We start from the raw sequence: 25,400 nt of genomic DNA, 5'->3' as shown, positions 1-25,400 counted from the left end.
ATGCGATTTCTTTCCCTTTTGTTAACGTTCACAGACATAACCGACTGTGTTTGTGAACTGTGTGTTTTTGACATAACCAGGGGCCAGTTGCTCAAAGGTAATCTGATCGGATTTCAGCTATCAGATTGGATCAAATCTTGAAAAAAAGGTTGTTCAAAAGGAAAAAAGGATTCTGAAATCAGATTAGATCACAAAATCCAATCTTGGTTTTGATCTGGATAAAATCATCAGTTTGTGTTGTTCAAAACTTTTTAGTAAGATTGGGATACCTTTGATCCAAAAAATTTGGATTATACTGATCCCAACAGAACGGTGGATTTCAGGAACAAAAATGTAATAAAACTTTAAAACTGGTCAAAAAATACAACATTTTTATCATGTAATATACATACACAAATTTTTAATTTTGCTCTTGATTAGTTTAACTGTTAAAGTATAATTAGAAGTAGGCTACATATTTAGCCTTTCGGTAACTGTAAAGTAAAAAAGAGATTTTGTTGCCATAAAATAATCCCCAAACAGCTTTAAATATCAAACAAAAATATTATATTTGATTCAAAGGGGGGGGGGGGGGGGGGGGGGTTATCACTGTTTGTAAACTACATTGACACAATCATAAGAGATGAACCAGTTCTTTGCGAGTGAACGCAAAGTTTCTCGGGTGAATGCTGTGCAGAACTTTTCTGAGAGAACGCAAAAGCATTGAAATTTTTTTTTCCCCATCTCATATTCTTTCTATCACCATCACTTTAGGGGCTCCGTAGAGCACAAGTACAGATTTGGTAATCTGAAAAAGTGTGTATCTGGATCAGGGTGATCCAATCCAATTTTGCTTTGAAAAACCAGCACAAAAGTAAGATGGATTACCTGATCCTGGATAGCAAAACATGGTATTTCCAAATCCAGATCATTCTGATCCAGATTAAACTTTTTGAACAACTGGCCCCTGGTGTATTTGACTGTTTAAGTGCAATAAATCAGTTTAATACTCTGCCCTCTTCTGGACTCTCTCTCCCTCTTCTCAACTGCAAGTTTATATCATGCAATTCTGACTTCATAACCTGCAATTTTGACTTTATAACTCACAATTGTTAATATCACACAGTATATCTTGCAATTCTGCAACTCGCTATTGCAAAAAAGTCGAAATTGTGATATAAAAAGTCGCAATTAACCTTTTATTTTTTAATTTCATGGCGAAAAAATGCTTCCATATTCGTCCACGTTACATTCAATAAATAGCACTGCAAAAGTGGCACAGAAGTGCTTCTGAAATGGTATTTAGGTGTCTTTACAGACTGTTACATATGCTGCACAGAGGTGGCATAATGCATTTACACAGCAATTTCAACTGTATACTTTCATAGGGGCTAAAGTGGGTCAGAGCAGGCATAATTTGGTCAAGATTTTATGCGACTGTGTTATATACTGCTGGACATTGTGCATCCCGTCCCGATCAAAATGACCATTAAATGCGCTAAGACAGAGAGACCTAGGTGCCTCTGTCTCTCTGGTTATCCTGAATAAAAAATCAAATAGGTAAGAACTGAGTCTGATTATGTCTATTAGTACAAATTAAGTTTATAGCCTACTTTAACTTCTTGCTTATAGCCACCTTTTCAGCACAGCCCTTACAGGAAATCAGTGTGAATGTATCTGATTGCCACAACAATGTCACACGCTCGCTGCTGCTCTGTTGTCATAGAAGCGTTTGAAAATTAGGTATGGCAGCCATCAGACCCAGCAGTCTCTGAAATGTCTTGAGGGGAAGTAAGACCCTAACCTTGAATAATGGCATAAGCTGCTGAATTTTCAGAGAGCGTTCCAGCAAGAACCAGGCAGGCCCGGATCTAGGCCGAACCAAAAACTGCACCCAGGAACAAATTTTGTTGGCTGGGAGAGAGCAAGCCAGTCATTGAGAGAATTCAGGATGCACACTCCCTTCCGTCTCAGGGGAAAGAGGGCCACATCAATGCACTTTATAATGTGCGAGTTGTCAGAGACAGTCCGAACGGAAGGACAGTATATTGATAAGCTACCCCTTCAACCGTGTGGGCCTGAGCAGGAAGGCTTCTTCTTCTGAGCCAGCAAGGAGATGATCTTTGCTGTTGAAATGGCTTTCAGTGCTGACTTATATAAACTTATAAACTTAAATGCCATTTGTCTGTTCAAGTGCACAGACGTGATTAAATCAGTATTTCGGAGAAAAAGGTGTTTCCCCAAAGCGTCAGCAACTGACGCAATGCGAGTGAACCGTATCGAAAAGTAACTACAGCCTTTTCCATTCTTTGCACTACACAAGGACGAACATCAACACTTTGTCCAGCATGGGGTCTTCTCTGCAACGTACAAAAGGCTTTTTGGTGACCAGTCAATTGTATGCCTGTCACAGATGGATTGTAGGGGTCAAGCGCTATTCAAGCAGAGATTGTCCAGCTGAGTGACTCATGTTATTCAGGTGGTCTGTCCATGAAGCATTTCATTCATCCCGGTCATTGTAGTCGCGTAGAATTTAGTTGAAACAACTGCACTTCTTCTTCTAAAGCAAACAGTTGTTGTAAAGGATGTTTATCAATGCTTTGGTATACAAAATTGATCAGCTGTTTGAAATAGCATACTAACATAGTCTTCTACTCTTTGATAATATGTAGTATGTATACAGCATGTATACATTATACAATTGTTTGCATACAGCACATGAATGACCTACTACATTTGTTAAAATGTGCAGTACACAATCACAGCACATTGTACAAAATACTGTATCCCAAAATGCAATGCACTTAACTTCATTTCCGAGGAATGAGCCATAAGCAGCAGCCACTAATTTTAATGTATCTCTTTTTTTTTTTTTTTTTACTTTATCAGACTGACAGAGATGTTCTCACAAAATTGAAAAGAATTGCTTTTATTTCCAGCTTAATTGTTCTATGCCACTCATATGATGAGGTCATGTGACAACCATGTAGCATAACAATTGTTCAAAGCACTTATCATGGAATAATGCCTACTTTTTTTTATTTACAGTCCTGATTACATGTCATCTACTTAAAATATATTTTTTTGGCATGTGTCAAGACAGCCAGTTTCCAAATGTACAGATTTTAAAGTGTAATCGTATGTCACACTCCATAAGTTTATGTTGTTTCTGCTGCATTGACTTTCATGCAAGACATCACCCAGTCCCAGTCTTTCAAGCATGCATGAAAACGTCATATGCAACCGGTTTTTCTCCTAGAAAATGCTCATGTTGCATGCTTAGAACACTACTTTCCTTTAGCTCAGGGTGAGTGTGAAAAAGTATGTGCATGATGTCTGTCACGACTCAAAAAGCACAGAAAAGAGGTGTTTTACATAGTCACATTAACAACACTGACACAGAAAAACATTACTTTAAATTTTATAGATAAATTGCTATTCCATGATGATGTTTCAGTGCTTTTTTTTTAACCTAAAAGGCTTTTTAACCTAATTCAGCTTTAAATTCATATTATATTATTAATAATCATACATTGTATGATTATTATTTTTTTATTAAATGTATTAACATTCCAAAATGTACTCTTTAAAATACAGTATCACATTACACCAATTCTTACCTACATTATACTACTCACACTATATAAATTCTTCCAGAATGATTTTGCATAGAGATGGTTTTATCTCCAATTCACAGAATTCAGAAAGTTATAAAATTGTATTCACAAGTTTAAATATAATGTATTAAATTATTACATTTTTTAAACATAATTTTAAATTTAAATAAATAAATATGTGTTATTTCTATGCTTTGTCTAAGATACACCACAAAAGATGGAGGATCAAAAAAAAAAAAAAAAAACTAGATTGCAATCTATCTTGTTGCAGAAAATTAAATAGCAGAGTAATCCATATAACTTTATTACTACACAAACGTTTTGAAACAACATTTCCTGTATAAACATGTTCAGGAGCATCAACAACTCTAATTTCGTTACAAGAAGAATGATGCTACACTTTTTAATATCACAAATCTGGTGTCAGGAAGGCGACGAACTGTCCTCGAAACCACGCATGCCCAGCTGAGTCACACGTCCAAGCAGTTAGTGCACGGATATACTTCTCATTTACTTCCATCCATAGCACGGTGACGGGTCTCTAAGCAGCCTGACACAGGAGAGAGAGAGCGACTGGAGGCAGTTTAAGGGAGGGGGGCAGCAGCAGCAGCAGTAGTCGATGCTGGTGACGCAGGAAAAACACCCAACAGTAGACAATAAACCAATGGTCTGATCTCAACACAGGCGTGTTATTTATAATCGGGACAGCCAGGCACATGCACGCGGCTGAGTAATTATTAAACAGCACTTAAACGATCCGATCTGGGGTCGTATGGAGGAAAGATCCCGTTTGATTCTCGGTAAGTGGGTTTGTGTGTGAAGCTAAAGGAAACTAGCCGCTAATAGCAGATGATTTGCAAGTCAGTGCTCACTTAGCTTAGCTCGAACAGCTCAATGAGCGAATTAAATACGTCTGGATATTTGTCAACGCTTATATATTCAACAATCTCCGCGCACTTGAGCAGTTCATTCGCTTTGAAGATCTATTCAAGCTAAATAGCATTTGCATTTAACGGCAGCTCTGTTTGAGGAGGTTGATTTGTGGCTAAACAAGTGGTTTTGACGTGGGCAGGTCGGTTGTTTTTGGCACTAGTTGATCTTTTTTAGCTTTTGGCAGGTTATGAAGTATAATATGGGCTTGTTGGATAATTAAAATGGGTGTTTTGATGTTTTAATAGCTTTAAATTCACTGTCACGAGCTGATTGTGTTTTGGAGTCCAGCTGTTAGCCGTTAGCACGTTAGCCTGTTTCTGCTGCTGTATTTACATTCACTTTCGCTCTTACTTTTGAGTTATAAATTAAGATTGTATATACAAAAACAGCATCATGTAAAGTCTCAGAGCTTTAATAACATTTTATGCATGGCTGGTTACACAAATAAACCTGTTGTAACTCTGATTGTGTTTGGAAGAGGAAACGGGCCTAAACTGCCACAGTTTCAAACTAGGCCTAATACATAATGGCTGTGTTTCAAAACCAAGTGTGCTGCCCACCCAGACAATATATATATTTAGGCATCGTAGGCGCGTTTGCAGCGTTTAAACTGACCGAGGCTGAAAACCTTGTAAGCTCTCTTCCTTGACAGCATTTTTGGGCGTCAGAGGGTGTCTAGGTAGCAGCTCAATGTGTTTTGAGAAACGGATAATATCACCTCTTTTATGTTTAATTCAGTATTCTGGAATATGGTGATTATTTCTCATAGCGACAATATTTATATTGACGTTATGGGAAACGCCCATCTTTGACCATTAGTGACAGTAAGGTTAATTTCCTCCCATTATATGATCAGGTCAGTTTACGTTTTTATTCTGCTTGCCAGTTCTTGGGCATCTGGTGGGTTTATGATGACAAATGTGAATGATTTGTTTTAAATGATGCGTTATAATATTGTTTTGTCCATGTAGTGTAATGTCATATTGATTCAGGGAAATGTATCTGTGTTTAGTATGCCTACTAGCCTGTCCACAATTACTGCCAAACCCGCAGCTTAGTTTAAAAGTTTAAAACAATCTTACTCAGACTGCTTCTGTTTATTGTCTAGTGATTTGTGTGAATTTCAGTTTTTCTCTTGTATTAGGGAATCTAGACATGTTACTTTTCATTGACAAGACCTTATTGAACACATTTTCCAACATTGGTCAAATGTGTTTATAAATTGTTACACTGACAATTTGTGAATTTCTGTATAGTTTCATTTGATATCACATTTTATAAGTTAAACAGATGTTTAAAACATTTTAATACTTTTAAAATCAGAAATGCTGCAATATAGATTTTGTTTTATTTATTTATTTATTTATTTTTGTGCAAAATACTAGGATTGCTCTCATTGATCAACAGGTTTATTACGCAAGAGGTGTATTTTCCAAAAATCCACATAACTTTACAGAAATCAGTGCCTGAATGCCATGTCAGCATTTCTTTCTCATGTGTTGGTTTAGCTTTGTTTTTTTGTAACCAACAAAATGTTTTGCTCCTAATAAATCAAACATTAATTATATCATTGAGCAAAGATTGCAGCTATTCTGCCTTGTTAGTTTGAGAGCCATTTGGCAATTCGGTGAGTGCAGTGAAAAAAAGACTGTTGTTTAGGGTTTATTACATTACACAGACATGCTTCATTTTAAATATTTTTTTTAAAAATATCAAAATATTCTTTTGAATTCGGTAGCATGTCCAAGTTAGTTAGTATTATGTTGCCATGACACTTAAAACTTCTTAAACTTTTAAACTAGCCTTTAGATTAGACAGTTTTCAGACTAAACCAATGTCTTTTTTTGTCACTCGCATGTGGTTGTTAGTGAATTTATGTTATCTCATCAGTGCTGATGTTCTGTTTTTGCCGCCTTTTCTTTATAACCAGACCTGTTTTTTATGCTATGATTTAATACACTTTGCACCAGCCAGTAGCATCCTCCTGGGAAACATAACATGTACTATAAAATTATCTGGTACTTGTTTTGAACAACAAGTCTTGTCATTATTTAGTGATTGTTGCACAATATGATATGAGCAACTAGAAGAATCTTAATCAAAACTATCAGCTTTGTAATTTAACATAGTTTCTCACAAGCAGTTCAGTGCTACCATGTGTGTGCACTAAATATGAAATGTCAGATATTCAGTTTCATGAGCAAACAAATTTGAAATCTTGGATTATATGAAGTGTAAAGTATTTTGCATATAGATTTGTAACTATACAACATCTATACAAAAGAGCTTTGTAAATTTAGTGTAAGCTTTTTGCCTGAATTTAAAATAGAAATACTATTAAAAAAAACACACTTTACTTTATTAATGCACATACCTGATCTTGTACAAGATTCATCAGTACATGTTGTTTCAAAGAAAAAAATATTTTTGCGATTTAAAATTATATTTTAAGAACTTGCTTTTCCCTTTTGGCTGATGTCACATAGGCCTTACTGTGGTGTAACGTGAGTAATGAAGACATTGTTTTAGTTCTCTCACCTTTGGTCTAGCTCCGTTCTGATATGCAACACAACTACAATCCAGTTCACGATAGATAAAATGAAGTCCCTCCCTATTTTTTTTTTTTTTTAAATGGCCACTCAGAATTCACTTTGATTTTTACCATAAAAGCATATGAGGTCTAAGCTTGGACATAAAATCTTAATTAAAAAAAAAATAAATATATATATATATAAGTTATGCTCAGCTCTAAAATATTTCATAAACTTTTTGTAAGCACAATCTCTATAAAATGATTTTAAAAATTATGTATCCAGTAATCATGAATTTCTGGCAAGTCATGTGAATTTATATGTCAAAAGGTGTGGGAACTTCTTTTAAAGATTGATTGATGATAGTGTCTTTGTTATTTTTCAGGTTATGCAATGGTCTCTGCAACATATCCAGTCCCCCAGGTGGTGCTTTCACTTTCAGAAGTGTGCCGGTTCTCCATCGCTCCTGAGGAGAAACTGATTTCTTCTGGTGTGCCAGCGACATAAGCAGACAAGATTGCAAAGATCTGCCCCGTGTCGAGTATGACGGCCACGACCCGTGGCTCCCCTGTGGGAGGGAATGACGGTCAGGGCCAGGCTCCGGATGGCCAGTCCCAGCCACCCTTGCCCCAGAACCAGGTCAGTGCTCCATTTGGAATTCCCCCTTTTTATTCCAATCCCTGTTGGAGCACATCTGCCTTTTGCTGTTACTGAAGTAAAACTGTCACTGAGGAGAATTTATATTTCATCGATAAGGCTTGCAGTCCCTGCGTTGTGCTGCATTATATTCTTCAAACCACATTTGATCCGGTTTGACAGTTGACCGAGTTCCAAAGAAAAAAAACATTTGCTGACTCCCATGGATGCAAATGTGTTTCTGTAATTGTGCTCTGCCCTGGAAGGAACAGATGTCAACAGAGGAAAATGTTATTAGGTAACTGTAGGGCGATCCAAAAAAATAAAAAAAACACTACTCCTGTATCATGTCACCAGGGTGGCCGCGGGTCCTTAAAAAGTCTTAAATATATTTTTCCAAATAAAAGGCCTTAAAAAGTCTTAAATTCAGATTCGATAGGTCTTAAATATTTTTTGTCGCATTACAGTGAAAAATTTCTATAGTCTGACAGACCCAATGACTGATCATTGGACAGAAGATTTTTTTTCTCGTGCAGTGCCATCTGCAGGACAAAGCTCAGCCGAGATGTAGGAATATCTGATCAGAGCTGTACACGGATACACATTTTTAAATAAATCTGCTGTAGCAGAGCTACTGCAAGTGATTTTCGGTGCTGGAAATCCATATATCCTTTGCTGAAACAAACTACTGCGTCGTCATGGAGAGCGCAGCTCATGGTTGCTTAGTAACAACAGATGCCACCGAGCGCTTTGGAAAGGAGAAAGCGGCGCCGACGCGTTTTTCATGCGTTTTTAGACGCGACATATGAACGGTCCCTAAAAGAGTTCAAATGGTTCAACGCGCCAAATGCGAGTAGAATCAGCGCTTAAACATGTTAACGTGTTAACTTTTTTTATGAATGGTGGTGAGAATTTAATATAAAATTCGTAACGGCTGTGATGTAATTATATAAATAATAGTCTGACGCGATCCAGGCTTGCTGTAACGATTCACTGTAAATGCTCCTTTTTTGCTGCTCAAGAAACATTCACTATTTATATTATCAATGTTAAAATGCAGTTTTTGCTGCTTAACATTTTTGTGGAAACAATGATCCAATTCAAACATTTGTGATAAGATTTAAAAAAGAAAAATTTATACTTTAATTCATCATACATTAAAGTGATGAAAAGTGAGTGAAGAGTGAAGACATTTAAAATGTTACAAAATATTTCTATTTAATAAATGTAATATATTTGATAAATACATGTAATATTATATCAAATAAATGCTGTTAATTTTTCAAAGAAAACTAAAAAATAAAATGTATCACCATTTCCACAAAAATATGAAGCAGCACAACTGTTTTCAATATTGATAATAATCAGAAATGTTTCTTGAGCGGCAAATCATCATATTAGAATGATTTCTGAAGGATCATGTGACACTGAAGTAATGATGCTGAAAATTTAGCTTTGATCACAGGAATACATTATATTTTATAATATGTTAAAATAGAAAACCTTTTTTATTTGTAAGAATATTTCACAATGTTGCTGTTTTTACTGTTTACTTGATCAAATAAATGCAGCCCTGGTGAGCAGAAGAGATTTATTTTAAAAATTTAAAAATTAATGTTTCCAAACTTTTTTAATACATTTAATATATTATATAATATATTAATTATTATCATTTTTTTTAAATGCTGCTTTTTAATTTTACAGAACAATAGTATGTATTATTACAGTATAAGACATATCTTTTAATGTGATAAAATATATATTTAAAAAAAAAAAAAAAAAAAGAAGTCCCGGGGCCATGGCTTGGGTGCACGGTCAGATTTTCCTTTTTTTCTTTTTTTTTTTTTAATCTAGCTGATCACATGCCTTTATTTATTTATATATATATATATATATATATATATATATATATAATGTATATGTAGTATGTGTGTGTGTATTTCCATTGCAGGTTTGGTCTTAAATTTTTACGGCTGTAAAGTTGACCATACTTTATGCAGATAGTCAAAAGTCTTTCTCAGTAAGACATTAAAAAGGTCATAGTTTACCCCAAAATTTCAGATATTTTTAATATTCTCTTATCATTTTTCATCATCAGATATGGTAAACAGTAGCTTAACCTTGCATGCTTGATGCAAGAACAAACCTTATTGGTTCTTGTACTTCAGGCAAGCTGTTTCAGCTTCCATTTACCATTTTTGATGTGCTCTATGCATGTGCATTGATCAGTGTTTATATGTAAAATTTACAAAAAAAGGCTAAATTAAATATGTTTAACATGTAATGATAGTTACACATAAGACTTGGATTAAACTGCTCATAACATATCATAACATATTCATATTTATGATGTCTATATTAACCTTTTAAAGCTTGAAAATTTTGTTTGTGTAGACTTTCAATGGATGGAACAAAATGATGAGAGAATATTTTAATTTAGTTTCAAAAGATGAAAAAATGGAGTTTCTTCTGAGATGTTTATAGCTTTATGTCTTACGGAGCTTTTGGATTTCCCATAAGCAACTGCATCATTTTCTTTATTGTTTTTACGATTGAATAACACTTTAACAATGGCTTAATGCATTTGTGGTCAAAAAACTGAAACCCCAGCATTATGACCAAAGAAAAGGCGAGAGGCTCCCTTTGATTGTGTTGCAGAGGGCAATTGTTATGTTCTCCAGGGATAGACTGCAGCAGTGTTATCTATTACACCTGCGCTCAACGAGTGCATGTTAAAAGGCAGGAATCAATGAGGATGAGACGCCAGGCAGAGAAAAGCACACCAGTTGGTTAGAAATGTGTAGTGCCTAGACATGAGAAGCAAACTGGCTATGTAGGTCAGCCAAGCAGAAGGAGCCTTTTTCAGCACACCCCCACATTTCCCAAGTTCCGCAGGCTCCATTCAGCTCTACATGCAGAGCTCCAGCCCACATGCATCCATTGACATGGCACAGGAAACTGACACTGAGCATCTTAAAGCTGCTTTATCTTCCTTATGCTCTCTCTTTAATTTTTTTAATCCATCACATGGAAACATACTTTATGCTTGTTTATTTGAAGGATAATCCAGTCACTAAGACACCTGAATCATTAAGGTGGTTTACATATTTTGAGTGTGGCTTTCTTGTTTTTTACTTTTTTTATCATTAAATCACGAAGTGTTAACAGAAAAACTTCTATATATTTTTTAAATCTCAAGTATACCAAAAAAAAAAAAGTTTTACTTATGATGTTTGTCTTTCACTTATGTTTAATTTATTTACCTATTTTTTTAAAAACTGATTTTGCACTGTTCTTGCCATGAATAGTTTTTATGCTAACTAGAGCTGCACGACAATTTCTCATTGAATCATTCATTCAAGAGATTCATTCAAAAACGGTGCTTCATCCAGTAATGCAACAAGTGAAGTCTTTGGCTATGTCCTGACTGTCAGCCCAAATCTGATTTTTGTGCATATCCATTTGAAATCTGATCAGATTTACCAAGTGTGAACTGCCAAAAATCACATGAAATGCATTTTTTTTTTTTTTTTTTTTACAAATCTGTTTCAAGCTACATTCATATGTGGTTTGAAATCCTATTCGCATTTCTGGAAATCCGTTTCAATCTGACTGCTCTGATCGGATTTTGCGTGGTTTATGTGACTTTCTCACTCCACGTAAAACATAAACATCAGACATTATAGGAAACATGCTGAAAGTCACTGCAGAAACAGGTTGTGTTGTTGCAAAGGGCCGGACGAGCAGAATAACAATATAATGGAGACATGTTTTGAAACTGGCAGAGATGACAGCACGGAATAAAGCGGGTCATACCAGCCTCTTATGTTTCTGCCGCTGCCTCAGAAGATGCAGTAGTCCAGCGCACGGCGGCTACTCACTGTCATGTTGTAAATAAGACCACATCTGTATTGCAAACCCATGCATGCTGCAGTTGTTGTTGTTTTTGGCGTATGCCTACCAACACAACGTCATTGCAGATATTCCAATGCAGATATTCTGGAAAATGAAAGAGGGCATGGACACACAAGTTGGATCTAAACAGTTGTGATGTACAATGTGGACATCAATAATTTTAGTTCAGATTCCAATCGGATATACAGGTAGTCGGATTTGGAAAGACAGTGTGAATGTAGCCTTTGAGTGAGTCATTGAATCATTCATTCAAACCAATTTAAATAAAACTCTTAATTAGTTAAATATTTTTAAATAGACTGCAACGATTAAGATTTTGTCAGAACCTCTAGTAAATTGTCATTTTTAGGTGTCTAATTAGATTCATGACCTCTATTTTAAACAAAACAAAATAGTGATTCACAATTTATCCAGAATCGTGCAGCTCTGATGCCAACCATTTCAAAGTTTGGAGTCGGTAAGAATTTTTTTCAAATGGTTTTTAGGGAAGTCTTTTATGCTCACAAAAGCTGCATTTATTTGATCAAAAATACAGTGAAAATAGACATTTTGTGAAATATTTCAATTTTTTAAAAAAAACTTTTATTTTAAATGTTATTGCAATGCTGAACCCTTGATACTTTTTTCAGGATACTTTGAATATTAAGTTTTGAAATATGAAATGGGGTTTACTGTCACTTTTAATCAATAGTGTATATTTTTCTTTAATTCATAGTCTTTCATCAAAATGTTGTAACTCAATTTTTTTTACATTTTATCTGACTTGACCTAGGCCGTGCAGGATGGGGCAAAACCTATAATGTCATTGCATACAATTAATGGTCCAATCAAATCCAGAGGGATAAAATCAACAACACTACATGGTTTTTACTAGTAAATACAAAGCATTACAGAAATTAAATGTTACGAACATCATTTCACGTCATCTTTTACATCCTGTGTGGCAAACTTTGTTTAATGAGGCCACTTAATAATGCTCTCCAAGTTGATGACCCAGAATGTTATCTTTGTATTTGAGTCGTGCACTTCCTCAACCTCTGAACTGTTTGCATTGCAGACATCCTCTCCCAACTCATCCAACGAGAACTCTCCAGTGAGCCCACCAGATGAGCAGGGTCAGGGGGACTGTCCCACTCCCCTGGAGGAGGAGGAGCCAGCTTTCCCTCACACTGAACTGGCCAAGCTGGATGACATGATCAACAGGTTACGGCTCTTATTCTAGATTTGGTCAAATTGTGTTTATAATTGAATCAGGAGCACTGGAAATGAACGATAAGGATGTTGATATGGAGGATATTTATTTAGGCTATTATCCAATGATAGTGAGATTGCACATCTGTGTCTTATCAGTTATGTATTAAGTAGATTAATTATGCTCTTGCTTTTTTACGTACAGACCTCGTTGGGTCGTTCCAGTTTTGCCAAAGGGTGAATTAGAAGTTCTTCTTGAAGCTGCTATAGATCTTTGTAAAAAAGGTAATACTTTATTTTTAGCTCTTGTTTGTCATTTGATATTCTTGCTTTATTCACTAATTGTTTTGCTGATCATTAGCAGTAGCAGTATTATCTTTATCTGCATCATCTTAAGCTTTCACTTTTACTCTCAAAGGAATTCTTCAGCCTCATTAAATGTCAGCCTCTGATAGGTTTTTCTTTCATTTCTGTCTCCAGGACTTGATGTCAAGTGTGAAGCATGCCAGAGATTTTTCAGAGATGGCTTGACAATATCCTTTACGAAAATACTGACAGATGAGGCTGTTAGTGGATGGAAATTTGAGATCCATGTAAGTCCTGCTACCTGCTTAATGGTGGCATTTTCATCATGCCTCCCATTTCAGAAACATATTTCGTCTTTTTGTTTGCACATTAAAGGGTTTTACTAACTGTTTGGCTGTCAGGTTTGTCCTCTCAAGAATTGATTACTTCTTTGGGTATTTGTGAAGAAACGTAATGTTATTTTGGTTGCCTTCATCTTATTTTGTTGTTTGATTGAAATGCCAAAGCTTTGATCAAAGAGCTCCTTTCAGTAAAACAGAGGCAGTATTAGGACACAGCACTGAGTCATCGCTCTCGTATAAGGCTTGTTTTAGCTCTTCAACGGCTGCTCTAGGATCAGCCTCAATGGCACAGCAAATATAGATTTTTTTATTTTTTTATTTTTTTTTTTTTTACATTTAAAGACTTCCTACTCACTGTAAATCAAAGTGCTTCAACTACATTTGCATTTTAGTGTATTTTAAAGCCAAAACATACTCAACATTTCCAGGAGTACATCTCTGGCCTGACATGTTCTGTCTCATTCTCTCGACAGCGGTGCATCATTAATAACGCCCACCGATTGGTGGAGCTGTGTGTGACCAAGCTTTCTCAGGACTGGTTCCCTCTGCTAGAACTCTTGGCAATGGCCACCAACCCCCACTGTAAGTTCCACATCTACAATGGTACTCGGCCCTCTGAGACGGTGCCTGCTGGGGTTCAGCTAGCTGAGGATGAGCTGTTTGCCCGTCCACCTGACCCTCGCTCTCCCAAGGTGAGAGGGTGTTTGTGCCACTGGTGAAATTTAAGATGAATCTTTTGGACTTTCTTTAAACCTTCAGTTTATGAATTTAATTTCTGAATTATTGAATTAGTGTTTTGAAATGGTTAAACTTAAAAAGAAATGGTGACTAGTCACACAGCACCTGGAATGTACACTTTTTTCTTATGCATTCTTATACATTTTTAACCTGCATTTTACCTTGATGATAAAAATCCATGGGCATTTTATGCATCAACTAACTGTTTATGAATCTGACTTCAGCTTTAAGTTTAAATGTCTCACCTTGTTTTGGCCCTGTATTGGTCTATTCAATGACAACTTCTTGTTTATTTGTTTCCTGCAGGGCTGGTTGGTGGATTTAATAAACAAATTCGGCACCTTAAACGGGTTTCAAATTCTGCATGATCGATTCATGAGCGGCCAAGCTCTGAATGTTCAGATCATCGCTGCACTCATTAAGTAAGAACAATCAAACATATTGGACCAGTTTGCTTGAAAGCTGGAATTTATTTGAGTAAGGTTTGATTACTTGTTTGTTTTGCAGGCCTTTTGGACAGTGCTATGAGTTTCTCACTTTGCACACGGTGAAGAAGTACTTCCTTCCCATCATAGAAATGGTTCCCCAGTTTCTAGAAAACCTCACTGATGAGGAGTTGAAAAAGGAAGCAAAGAACGAAGCCAAAAACGATGCCCTGTCTATGATAATCAAATCTTTGAAGAATCTGGCTTCTCGAGTACCAGGACAAGAGGAAACCGTGAAGAATTTAGAAATATTTAGGTTAAAAATGATTCTTAGGTGAGCTGAACATTGGCTAAAACCAGTTTCAAGACATTAGGCAGTATGTTAAATGGTTGTTCTTGATCATTGACCTTTTGTGTTACAGGTTATTGCAGATTTCTTCTTTTAATGGCAAAATGAATGCACTAAATGAAGTAAACAAGGTGATTTCAAGTGTTTCCTACTACACGCATCGTCATGGTAATCCTGAAGAAGAGGAATGGCTGACAGCAGAGCGCATGGCAGTAAGTCACGCTACAGTACTTAACGATTGAACCAGAGAATGTTATGAGCCTTGTCAGGCAAATTATTTGGTTATCATCACTGAATAACCAAACAAAACTTGTTACTGAGATATGTAAAAGGCTTAAAGGCAGTCGAAATAAATTTGTGGTTCAAATCTGTATCTTCACATTAGATGAACATGCATTTATTTCCCACAGGAATGGATTCAGCAGAACAACATTTTGTCTATTGTGCTAAGAGACAGCCTTCATCAGCCACAGTATGTGGAGAAACTGGAGAAGATCCTGCGATTTGTCATCAAAGAAAAGGCCCTAACACTTCAGGACCTGGACAACATCTGGGCCGCTCAGGTGAGAGGCAGTCTCAAGTTCCTGTGTGATGAATGTATATTGTATGATAACGTAGATTGTTTAAAATGGTAAATCATAGTATTTTTGGCATTCTTACATTCTTCTTAAATTTGCTTTTAAATCCCTTTTAAAAAAAATCCCTTAATTATTATTTCCAATTTTAATGCATTAAGTACCTTAAAGTCATACAGTGTCTACAATATTACCAATCAAAATATTAACCCATGAACATAATGAAATTATAAATTTGTTAGCACGTTACATTTGGCAGCCCTTCTAAAATGTATGCTTTATTAGTAGACTTTGAGGCAAACTGGTTTTGTGATTGTAATAATGGTATTTATATCCTCAGGCTGGGAAACATGAGGCTATTGTCAAGAATGTTCATGATCTCCTTGCAAAGCTAGCATGGGATTTCTCACCTGAACAGCTGGACCATCTCTTCGACTGCTTCAAGGTTATTCATAATGAACTGGCTTTTGCAATTTTATACATACAAAAAATAGTATTAATGTAGAGACCACGCATTATAGACGTTTCAAATGCTGAGTGCATTTGTATGTGTGCCTTGCTAGCATTCCCACAGATTACAGAATCTCTGTCCTCAAAGGAATCATTTTTATTTTTATAGGAGAGCTGGACTAATGCAAGTAAAAAGCAGAGAGAGAAGTTACTGGAATTGATTCGTCGACTGGCAGAGGATGACAAGGATGGTGTGATGGCTCACAAAGTGCTTAATCTGCTGTGGAATTTGGCCCATAGTGATGATGTTCCTGTGGATATAATGGACCAGGCCCTTAGTGCTCACATCAAGATTTTGGACTATAGCTGCTCCCAGGTACCGTGATCAACCTTAGTTCAATTGTTCACTCTCAAATTAAAACTGGAAAATTGACTTTCTTAAAATTGGAAAATTTCTTTCTTCCATGTTAAACAAAAGTCATTATATAAGATGTTTTGGTCATTTGGAATAATGTGAGTAAATTGTTGAGGATGTTAAATTAAAAACAGTGTTTTTCTTCTGTTGTAGGACAGGGACACACAGAAGATGCAGTGGATAGACAGGTTCATAGAAGAATTAAGAACTAATGACAAATGGGTGATTCCTGCACTGAAGCAAATACGGGAGATCTGTAGCCTCTTTGGAGAAGCCCCCCAGAATTTAAGGTAATGGTCTCAACCAACTTTAACCATCAATAGCATTGTTACTTGTTTTAGTGCACAAAAATAAGTGGGCAAAAAGACATTTTTGGTCTTGTTTGCTCATATTTAATGAGTATTTACATGAAATTCACCCACACATTTTGGGAAGAGCATGAAAATGTAGCAAATGTATCGTACACATCCCTGTTGTTTTTCAGAAAGAAAATACCTATTAACTTACTAAAGAGCTTAGAGGGGTAAGTGGACAGTTAATTTTGGGAAATATTATCATTATTATTGTTAGTCTAACTAATTTTAAAGCTTAAGTTTGCTTTTGAATTTCAGTAAATCAGTAATCTGCTTGGTGTCTCCTGCACCATCTAATCAAATCACCAATCAGTGTCCATGGAAAAGATTCATGTGTATAAAGCTTCTTACAGTAAGAGTGCTGCTGTGCTTGGTATGTGGACAAGGCTTGGATCTAGTGCACTCTTACTTTGGGATGCTTTAAACATGTGAGTCCATTGGAGAAAATAAAATTGCAGAGGAAGGCTGAACTCACATTTTCCAATGCTTTCCAACACCTTATGCAATAAGTTTTATGTGACGACAAATTCTTTTTCTGCCTTTGCTTTGATGCCGTCTCGGGATATTGCTTCTCTAATGTAAATTTAAACTTTCAATTAGGATCAAGGAAATAGTCTGTTTCTATATACCTAAAAAGCCCATTGTCATACAGTTTAGGTGAAGAACTTCCAATATAATGGACATATTAAAAATAATTAATGGGAAGGAAAGTTAATTCAGTTATGTTTTTTTTTTTTTCTGTAGTAATGTGTTTTTATTTCTTACTTTAGTCAAACACAGCGGAGCCCCCATGTCTTCTATCGACATGACCTAATCAACCAACTGCAGCACAACCATGCACTAGTCACTCTTGTAGCAGAGAACCTGTCTGCATACATGGAGAATATGAGGCAGTTCTCAAAAGGTTTGTGACAATATGTTGTTGTTTTTTTTTTTTTTTTGCACATACCTATTAATAATCTACGGAGCCCCGAACATGACATGCAAGAAAAAAAAAAGTAGGCTACGTTTTAATGAGCACGTTTTAGTAAATCGAGGGCACTAAATAGTAAATCGTGTGCACGTTTTAGTAAATCAAGGGAATTAATTAGTAAATCGTGCGCACAATTACATTTTTTTTTTTCTTGCATGTCATGTGCGGGGCTCCATTAAAAGTCATTTAAAGCATTTGTTTTTATTCTGATTTATGCCCACAATGTTAAACATTTTGTTGACGCTAACTTCTTCTCTATATGTTTTATCAGAGCACACAGACTTTGATCCTCAGACAGTTAGGCCAGGAAGTCGGTATAGTCATGTTCAGGAGGTCCAGGAACGGCTTAATTTCTTGAGGTATTTATAATTCACAAGCATCCTTACTGTATGCTGCATACATTGCAGAACCCAACTTCAGTTCCACCCCTTTCTGTTTTCACATTGTTATTGGACTCCAAGCATTACTAATTTTCTCATGAACCTGAGTGTCACAGTGTGTACTAGATTAAACTGTTTATCACTGTAGCTAGGTAATGAAGGTGCCAGAAATGGAACGTGTGGGTTTTTTAAATTTTTTATATATATACTTCACATTTTTACTTGTTTTTCCATCCCTTTGATTTTATTACCAAAAGTAAATGCGCATAGAAATGTTCTTTGTGTACTACACTATTGTACTATAAAAAGCAAATTATGTCATAAATGGCAAGATTTTTGTACACCAAGGAACAGACAGTTTCTTGGTGTGCACCTGAGTTCAGAAAACCAATTTCACACCAATTAAACTTTGTCATCAAATGAATTTGGTCTGCACCAAAAGGTCTATTATGAAAACGGACAGTTCTTAGACTCTCTAAAGACTCTATACAAATCACAAAATACCCTCATCCTACAGGTTCTTACTAAAAGATGGGCAGCTCTGGCTGTGCGCACCTCAGGCTAAGCAGATCTGGAAGTGTCTGGCAGAGAATGCAGTGTTCTTGTGTGATCGGGAGGCCTGCTTCAAATGGTACTCCAAACTCATGGGGGACGAGCCCGACCTTGACCCTGACATCAACAAGGACTTCTTTGAGAACAATGTGCTGCAGCTCGACCCCTCACTGCTGACAGAGAACGGGATGAAATGCTTTGAACGATTCTTCAAGGCAGTCAACTGCAGGGAGGGCAAACTAGTGGCAAAACGCCGGGCGTACATGATGGATGATTTGGAGCTGATAGGGCTGGATTACCTGTGGAGGGTAAGCTGTTGGATCTTCATGGGTATGTTCAGAGCTGCTTGTTCTGGGATATTACCTGCCTGAAATGTCTTCATCTTTAGTCTGTTGGTTATTTTGAAATCACTGTACTGTAAATGGCAAGAAGAAAAGTTGGAAAAAAGCCCTTAAATGGAACTCTTGGGTTTGTAATCCGTTATCGGATTTTTATATAGTATTGTAATATCAACAGGTGAACAATACTAATTTTGCTAGTATTTCAAAGCTAAATGAGCCCAAAATAAATTTTAGCCAAATACTAAGTGTCTATCTGAGCTCAAACTTCAGCTCATCCTGTTTTTTTCATTGACAGGTTGTGATTCAAGGAAGTGATGACATTGCTAGCCGAGCAATTGATTTGCTTAAAGAGATTTATACAAACCTTGGACCAAAATTACAAGCCAATCAGGTAATAGTTTAGTGGAGATGCATATCACTTACTGTAATAAATGATGAGCTGCTCTTGAGCTTGTCACATGACTGTTTGCAGGTAGAGATCCATGAGGATTTTATTCAGTCTTGCTTTGACCGGCTCAAAGCCTCCTATGACACTCTGTGTGTACTGGATGGAGATAAAGACAGCATTAACTGTGCCAGACAGGAGGCCATCCGCATGGTGAGAGTGCTGACTGTGCTCAGGGAGTATATAACCGAGTGTGACAGTGACTACCATGAGGAGAGGACCATCCTGCCCATGTCTAGGTACACCCATTCAACCCTTGTCATGAATGAACTCAATTAAATTATTTTTGCTTAGCTGTGATGGCCAGATTCTAACATCTATCTCTCTCTGTGACTTTTCTTTTCCTTAAAGGGCTTTCAGAGGAAAGCATATCACGCTAATTGTGCGTTTCCCAAATCAAGGCCGACAAGTTGATGATCTGGATATTTGGTCACATACCAATGACACAATTGGTTCTGTGCGACGCTGCATTCTGAACCGAATAAAGGCCAACAGCACGCACACCAAAATAGAACTTTTCATCGGGGGAGAGATCATAGACCCAGCAGATGACAGGAAGCTAACTGGGCAGCTAAACCTCAAAGACAAAACTGTAGGCATTTGCTTGGCTGTTTTTCTCAATTTGCAAAATAGGGAATTTCGCGCCCATAACCTTTGCCTTAAATTTAACAGCATGTGTGGTCATGTGTGAACAGAATCTGATCTTATAGTTTACAAGAGTACTTTTCTTTCTCTCTCTCCCAGCTCATCACAGCCAAGCTCACCCAGGTCAGCGCCAATATGCCTTCCAGTCCAGACAGCTCCTCAGACTCCTCCACTGGCTCCCCTGGGAACCATGGCAATCACTATAGTGATGGGCCAAATCCTGAAGTAGAGGGCTGTCTTCCTGGAGTGGTGAGCATCATGCCATAATTGACACATAATTGAGCTGAATTGTCTATTGTGTTAGGGTAATGTTTACACATTGAAAAGTGAGTGCATCTATGGTCAGAAACTGTGTTGACAACTTGTGTATATCTGCCCCTGGTGCTTGGCTGAAGAATATGTAGACTTTACATTCACTTAAGACCGGACAGTGACTTAAATTACTAGGTTACTAACATGGTGCAAAATGGAACGTGTTTCCTCCTCACACATTTTATCATCTAAAGTATCAAGTTGACTTTGACAGTCAGAAGTTATTAAAATATAATATAAAAATAAAATTCACGCAATTCACATGATATTTCTTAACTAAATTTACAATAACAATATAAAAAAGGACAAAAAAACAAAAACAAAACATAAATGGTCAGGTGCTTTTTTTCATTTCTGAGCAAACAGATTGTTGTTAGACAAGGTGTACACTTTGTCCTGCAACTTTGGACCTTTAGAGGCACATATGCCAGAATCCACAATTCAGCTCAGTCACTTGGTAATTTTTATGTTCTTCTTCTTATTTTTAACATTTGAATCTACTTGGCAACAGTGGCTGTTTTATTAAAGTTATGGTTAATGTAATTGGGAAAAAAATACCCTTTTAAGCTATTTTGAAGCATTGAATGTTGATCAAGCCTAACCCAGCACCAATATCGCAGATCCCTTCTCCCCTGGTCATCATTTACTCTGGTATGCATTATATTAAAGTGTATATTGTAAGATGTAAACATCCCTTTGCTATGCCCTTGAGCAAGGAACCTAACACCATTGCTCCAGGGGATTGTACCTGTAATAGGTGTATTGGAAGTGTTGCACAAATGTTAATGGTTGCATTCAGTATTACATTTATCACTGCATTTATAATAACTGTCTTTAATGTTTTGTGTTGGGCAATTTTAAGTGTAACCTCTAATTCTTATTGTCTCAGATAATGTCGCTGCACCTGCGCTACATCTCTTTCCTCTGGCAAGTTGCAGACCTGGGCTGTAATCTCAACATGCCTCTCCTACGGGATGGAGCTCGTATTTTAATGAAGCTCATGCCTCCAGGTGCTCTATATGCTTCATTAGATGCTTGCTTGAGACGACTAGCTGTACCGATCTGCTGTCTCTATTCGTTATGCTTTCTGCTTTACAGATAACACCACGGTGGAAAGCCTGCGAGCCATTTGTCTGGATCATGCCAAACTTGGCGAAAACAGCCTTAGCCCCACATTGGACTCGCGTTTCTTTGGGCCGCCACCATCTCAAGTGCTTTACTTGATAGAGGTTTGTTTGGTTCTCAACATGACAATAGTTGCTTTTCCACCATCGGGCAGAACAGTTCTAAGAACGGTAAGGAATGCTTCCAGTTATATTTCCACTTGAGCTTGGTTTGGCAAGGCATGATTGCAAACTGTTCTCAGCCTGGAAGCCTCTGGTAGAATGCGTGTAGTGATGCCGCCACTCAGGATTGGTCACTTGTCTTGTCTGGATACCTCTGTAGCTGGCCAAGCGTGGTATTTTAGTGAAGTGAACCCAAGTTAATAATAAAATTAAAAGAAAAATATTTGATTATCCTCCATAACGCGGTCGCTATTTACATCTCATATGTCTGTAAACTCTTGCATCTGTAAACTATTGCAAAGAGCTCTGTCATCACCCCTTCAGTGGAAAATGAAACCATATTCGTACCGGCTAGGCCAGATCTTCACGGAATGGAACGATAAGGCAACGAGAACGGTTTGGCCCGACTGTGGAAAAGTGGCTAATATTTTATGAAATTAGTATAGACACTTTCTTTTTAGATTTTCTGATTTTATTTTAATTTGAGTATAAGTTTTAGTACTTCTGATGCATGCTTTTAATTTTTTTTTTTTTTTTTTTTTTTTTTTATTAAACTGACTGACAAAATTCCAAGGAGTCATTTCAGGGCAATCAAATAGCAATAATAAGTTACATAGACAAATGAAGTTGTTGTATGCATATAATACAAATAACACAATGTCAGGCAAACCCAGTTATACTATATATAATATATTATAGTTTATTATAGGCAAATTGCCTATTGTAGGCAATTTTCTTTCGTCTAATGTTAATATTTTATTTTAATTAACATTACTTAATAGTTTTAGTATTAATTGCAATAACAGCACTGCCCAAAAAGGCTTTTTTTTTTTTTTTTTTTTTTTTTTTTTTTTTGTGTGTGTGTGTGGTATCAGTCTTTGATATGCACAATGTCTCTGTACCTCAGGTGGTGTACGCCTTGCTCATGCCTGCCAGTGGGACGTTGGGCGAGGATGCTAGTGACTTCCAGTACAACTTCTTGAAGAGTGGTGGCCTGCCACTGGTTTTGAGCATGCTCACCAGAAATAACTTCCTGCCAAATGCTGACATGGAGACCCGGCGGGGAGCTTATCTCAACGCACTAAAAATAGCCAAACTGCTGCTCACAGCTGTAGGCTTTGGCCATGTAAAGTCTGTGGCGGAGGCCTGCCAGCCTGTGGTGGAGGGGACTATCCCTGTATCTCCTGTAAGTTGCCCTTGCTTGAGCTCCTAACTGTTCCTTTTAAGGAAGGTGTTGCAGCATAATTATAAGCACATTACCTTCAGTGACTATTACTTTACAGAAAAGAGAACAATATTTACACATTCAGTTTAATAAAAAAAACTTTATAATCTTGTTTTAATCTTGCAATTTTTATAAGGAACACATGTTAGTATTTGGACTTTAAAACTGTAGAAAACATGAGAGAAAGAGACTTGGCGTCACAGGGGGAGAGAGTGAACCTGCAGTCACTTGTGCGCTTCGTTTTACACTTTTTCTGTCCAGTACTGCATCTCATAAAAGTGCACTTGGCCACGGCCCTAGTATGTAGTTAGGATCAATTATGGGGGAATGGGGCGGTAAAGTTTTACTGCAAAAACAGAATTCTGTTGAAAACACTGCAAGTAAGTGAAGTGTTTCCTACTGAGTGGTGGTGATTCAGTGGATTTTATAGGTTCAGTACTGAGCGTTTAGGTTATATCTAGATTCCTGGAGGCCCCCCAACACTGCACATTTTCCACGTCTCCTTTGTCTGACACACCCATTTCTGATCTTGGAGTCTCTGCTAATGAGCTGATGACTTGATTCAGGTGTGCCTGATCAAGGAGACGTGCAAAATGTGCAGTGTTGGGGGGCCTCCAGGAATGTGGTTGGGAACCACTGATCTAGACTATAACCTTTCGGCCTCACTGACATTCATCAGTCATATTAGAAACAGGCTGGCTCGGCCTATGTACCTCCACAAATGTCAAGGGTGTACAGTGTCTTGTGAGGAACACTCACTCCGACTCCAGAAGTGTTTACATGAGGGATTATTATTAACCATGAGAAAGAAGGTAGTCAGGTGTGCTTGAATCATGCAATTTTCTCTTAAACTTCCATGAATTCTTTAGTTGAAGTGTAACCCGCTTTTGTTACAATGTCGGTAGATTATTTAAGTAAACAATGTTTACTTGTTCTCTGTCTTACCTGGACTGAGAAATTCACATTTATGTGTCGGCAAATGTCCGCCGGATGACGCGTTTTGCATCCCCATCCACGGACAGTCGAATTGACAGAGGGTTATTGTAAGGGTAGGTTTATCACTGAAAATTGTATTGTACAATGTCTACTCTTTAAACAGCATTATGGTAAAAATGGAACACTATGACGACTGCTTTCTTACCTGTACGCAATGGCGTTTTGCTTCGGGGGTCAAGTTTTAATGAAAGCCCATTTTTCCAGCGGTGAAGGACCCGTTTAAAAAAAAAAAAAAACATTATTTGAGATATGAAGTCATTGTTTTGGACATGAAAATATCTGATGTTCGATAGTTTATTGAATGTAAACAGTGCTTCACAGAATATAATTTTGCACAGAGAGGGTTGTTAAACAGTTATATCATTCCAGTCTCATGCTGCAACTTAAGCACTTAATGTTGTGTAATGGTTGTACCTCTGAAACAGCATGACGCTTGCAAGGACACATTATTCAGCAAGGATGCATTAAAATGATCAAAAGTGAGAGTAAAAGACATTATGTTACAGAAGTTTTTTTTTTTTTTTTTTTTTTTTCCCTTAAGATGAAATATTAAGCATATTATAAAAACATTGATAGTAATAAGAAATGTTACTTGAGAACCAAATCATCATATTAAAATGACTTCTGAAGGATCATATTACACGGAAGACTGGAGTAATGGCTGCTGAAAATTCAGCTTTGCCATCACAGAAATAAATTACATTTTAAAATATAATAAAATAGAACAGTTATTTTAACTTGTAATAGTACTTCACAGTATTACTGTTTTTTTAACTGTATTTTTGATCAAATAAATACAGCCGTCATGATTTATAAGCATTTTCTTTAAAAAACAAAACAAACAGCACTTTTTCTTTATTCATTCGTAGATCAACCAGACTACACATGACCAAGCTCTAGTGCTACAGAACGCCCTGCAGAATATCCCCAACCCGTCCGCCGAATGCATGCTGCGGAACGTGGCAATCCGCCTTGCCCAGCAGATCTCGGATGAGGTATGTTATACAACTCCACACAACCTTAGCCTGCAGAAACTGGTTTGTTTGCATTCAATTCAAATGTTCTCAACTGTCTTGACAAAAATGTCTGTAATGTATTTTATGATCAAAAGGAATCACTGAATAGGCAGATTTACTATTGATGTTTGTTGCATAGTGTTTTGTTAATACACAATATTATACATTATTTCTTTGAATGTGACAAAAGACATGTACAAGGCAAATGCCTTATGTTTAAGGCTCAGTTGTTTTAGTTTGTCCTTCTATTCTTGTACCTAGAACTTCTTCCAGGCCTCCAAGTATATCCCAGATATCTGTGTCATTCGAGCAGTTCAGAAGATAGTCTGGGCTTCTGGCTGTGGCTCTGTTCAGCATGTCTTCAGTTCTAACGAGGAGATCAGCAAGATCTACGAGAAGGTTCTAGTTCTTACCTATATTGGAAAAAAATCCTATGTGTGATTGATTGATAAGAATCAGACTCAATATTTACACC

At 36.8% G+C, this 25,400-nt stretch overlaps 1 protein-coding gene across 11 annotated transcripts in view; it reads left to right on the top strand.

Moving 5' to 3' along the window:
- The first annotated feature begins 4,079 nt into the window (after nt 1–4,079).
- The window catches only part of usp9 (ubiquitin specific peptidase 9), a 37,770-nt gene continuing 16,449 nt past the window's right edge, over nt 4,080–25,400 (top strand). For 2 of the 11 annotated variants that reach the window (XM_051905056.1, XM_051905055.1), the window contains exons 1-26: nt 4,080–4,396; nt 7,446–7,699; nt 12,669–12,814; nt 13,008–13,087; nt 13,283–13,395; nt 13,923–14,141; nt 14,494–14,609; nt 14,695–14,946; nt 15,035–15,173; nt 15,372–15,524; nt 15,877–15,981; nt 16,156–16,362; nt 16,555–16,691; nt 16,886–16,924; nt 17,525–17,658; nt 17,999–18,086; nt 18,625–18,967; nt 19,296–19,391; nt 19,473–19,684; nt 19,797–20,037; nt 20,190–20,339; nt 21,292–21,412; nt 21,501–21,631; nt 22,596–22,874; nt 24,779–24,904; nt 25,187–25,324. In XM_051905056.1, coding sequence (XP_051761016.1) covers nt 7,604–7,699; nt 12,669–12,814; nt 13,008–13,087; nt 13,283–13,395; nt 13,923–14,141; nt 14,494–14,609; nt 14,695–14,946; nt 15,035–15,173; nt 15,372–15,524; nt 15,877–15,981; nt 16,156–16,362; nt 16,555–16,691; nt 16,886–16,924; nt 17,525–17,658; nt 17,999–18,086; nt 18,625–18,967; nt 19,296–19,391; nt 19,473–19,684; nt 19,797–20,037; nt 20,190–20,339; nt 21,292–21,412; nt 21,501–21,631; nt 22,596–22,874; nt 24,779–24,904; nt 25,187–25,324 — 3,861 coding nt within the window. In that variant the 5' untranslated portion in view covers nt 4,080–4,396; nt 7,446–7,603. The remainder of the gene's footprint in view (nt 4,397–7,445; nt 7,700–12,668; nt 12,815–13,007; nt 13,088–13,282; nt 13,396–13,922; nt 14,142–14,493; nt 14,610–14,694; nt 14,947–15,034; nt 15,174–15,371; nt 15,525–15,876; nt 15,982–16,155; nt 16,363–16,554; nt 16,692–16,885; nt 16,925–17,524; nt 17,659–17,998; nt 18,087–18,624; nt 18,968–19,295; nt 19,392–19,472; nt 19,685–19,796; nt 20,038–20,189; nt 20,340–21,291; nt 21,413–21,500; nt 21,632–22,595; nt 22,875–24,778; nt 24,905–25,186; nt 25,325–25,400) is intronic. The other 9 variants (XM_051905057.1, XM_051905049.1, XM_051905051.1 and 6 more) reach the window with 6 other exon arrangements.

This window comes from Ctenopharyngodon idella, chromosome 9, assembly GCF_019924925.1.
Source record: "Ctenopharyngodon idella isolate HZGC_01 chromosome 9, HZGC01, whole genome shotgun sequence".
NCBI lineage: Eukaryota > Metazoa > Chordata > Actinopteri > Cypriniformes > Xenocyprididae > Ctenopharyngodon > Ctenopharyngodon idella.
The sequence above is the reverse complement of the archived record's forward strand: the minus strand, read 5'-3'. Positions and strand labels throughout refer to the sequence as shown.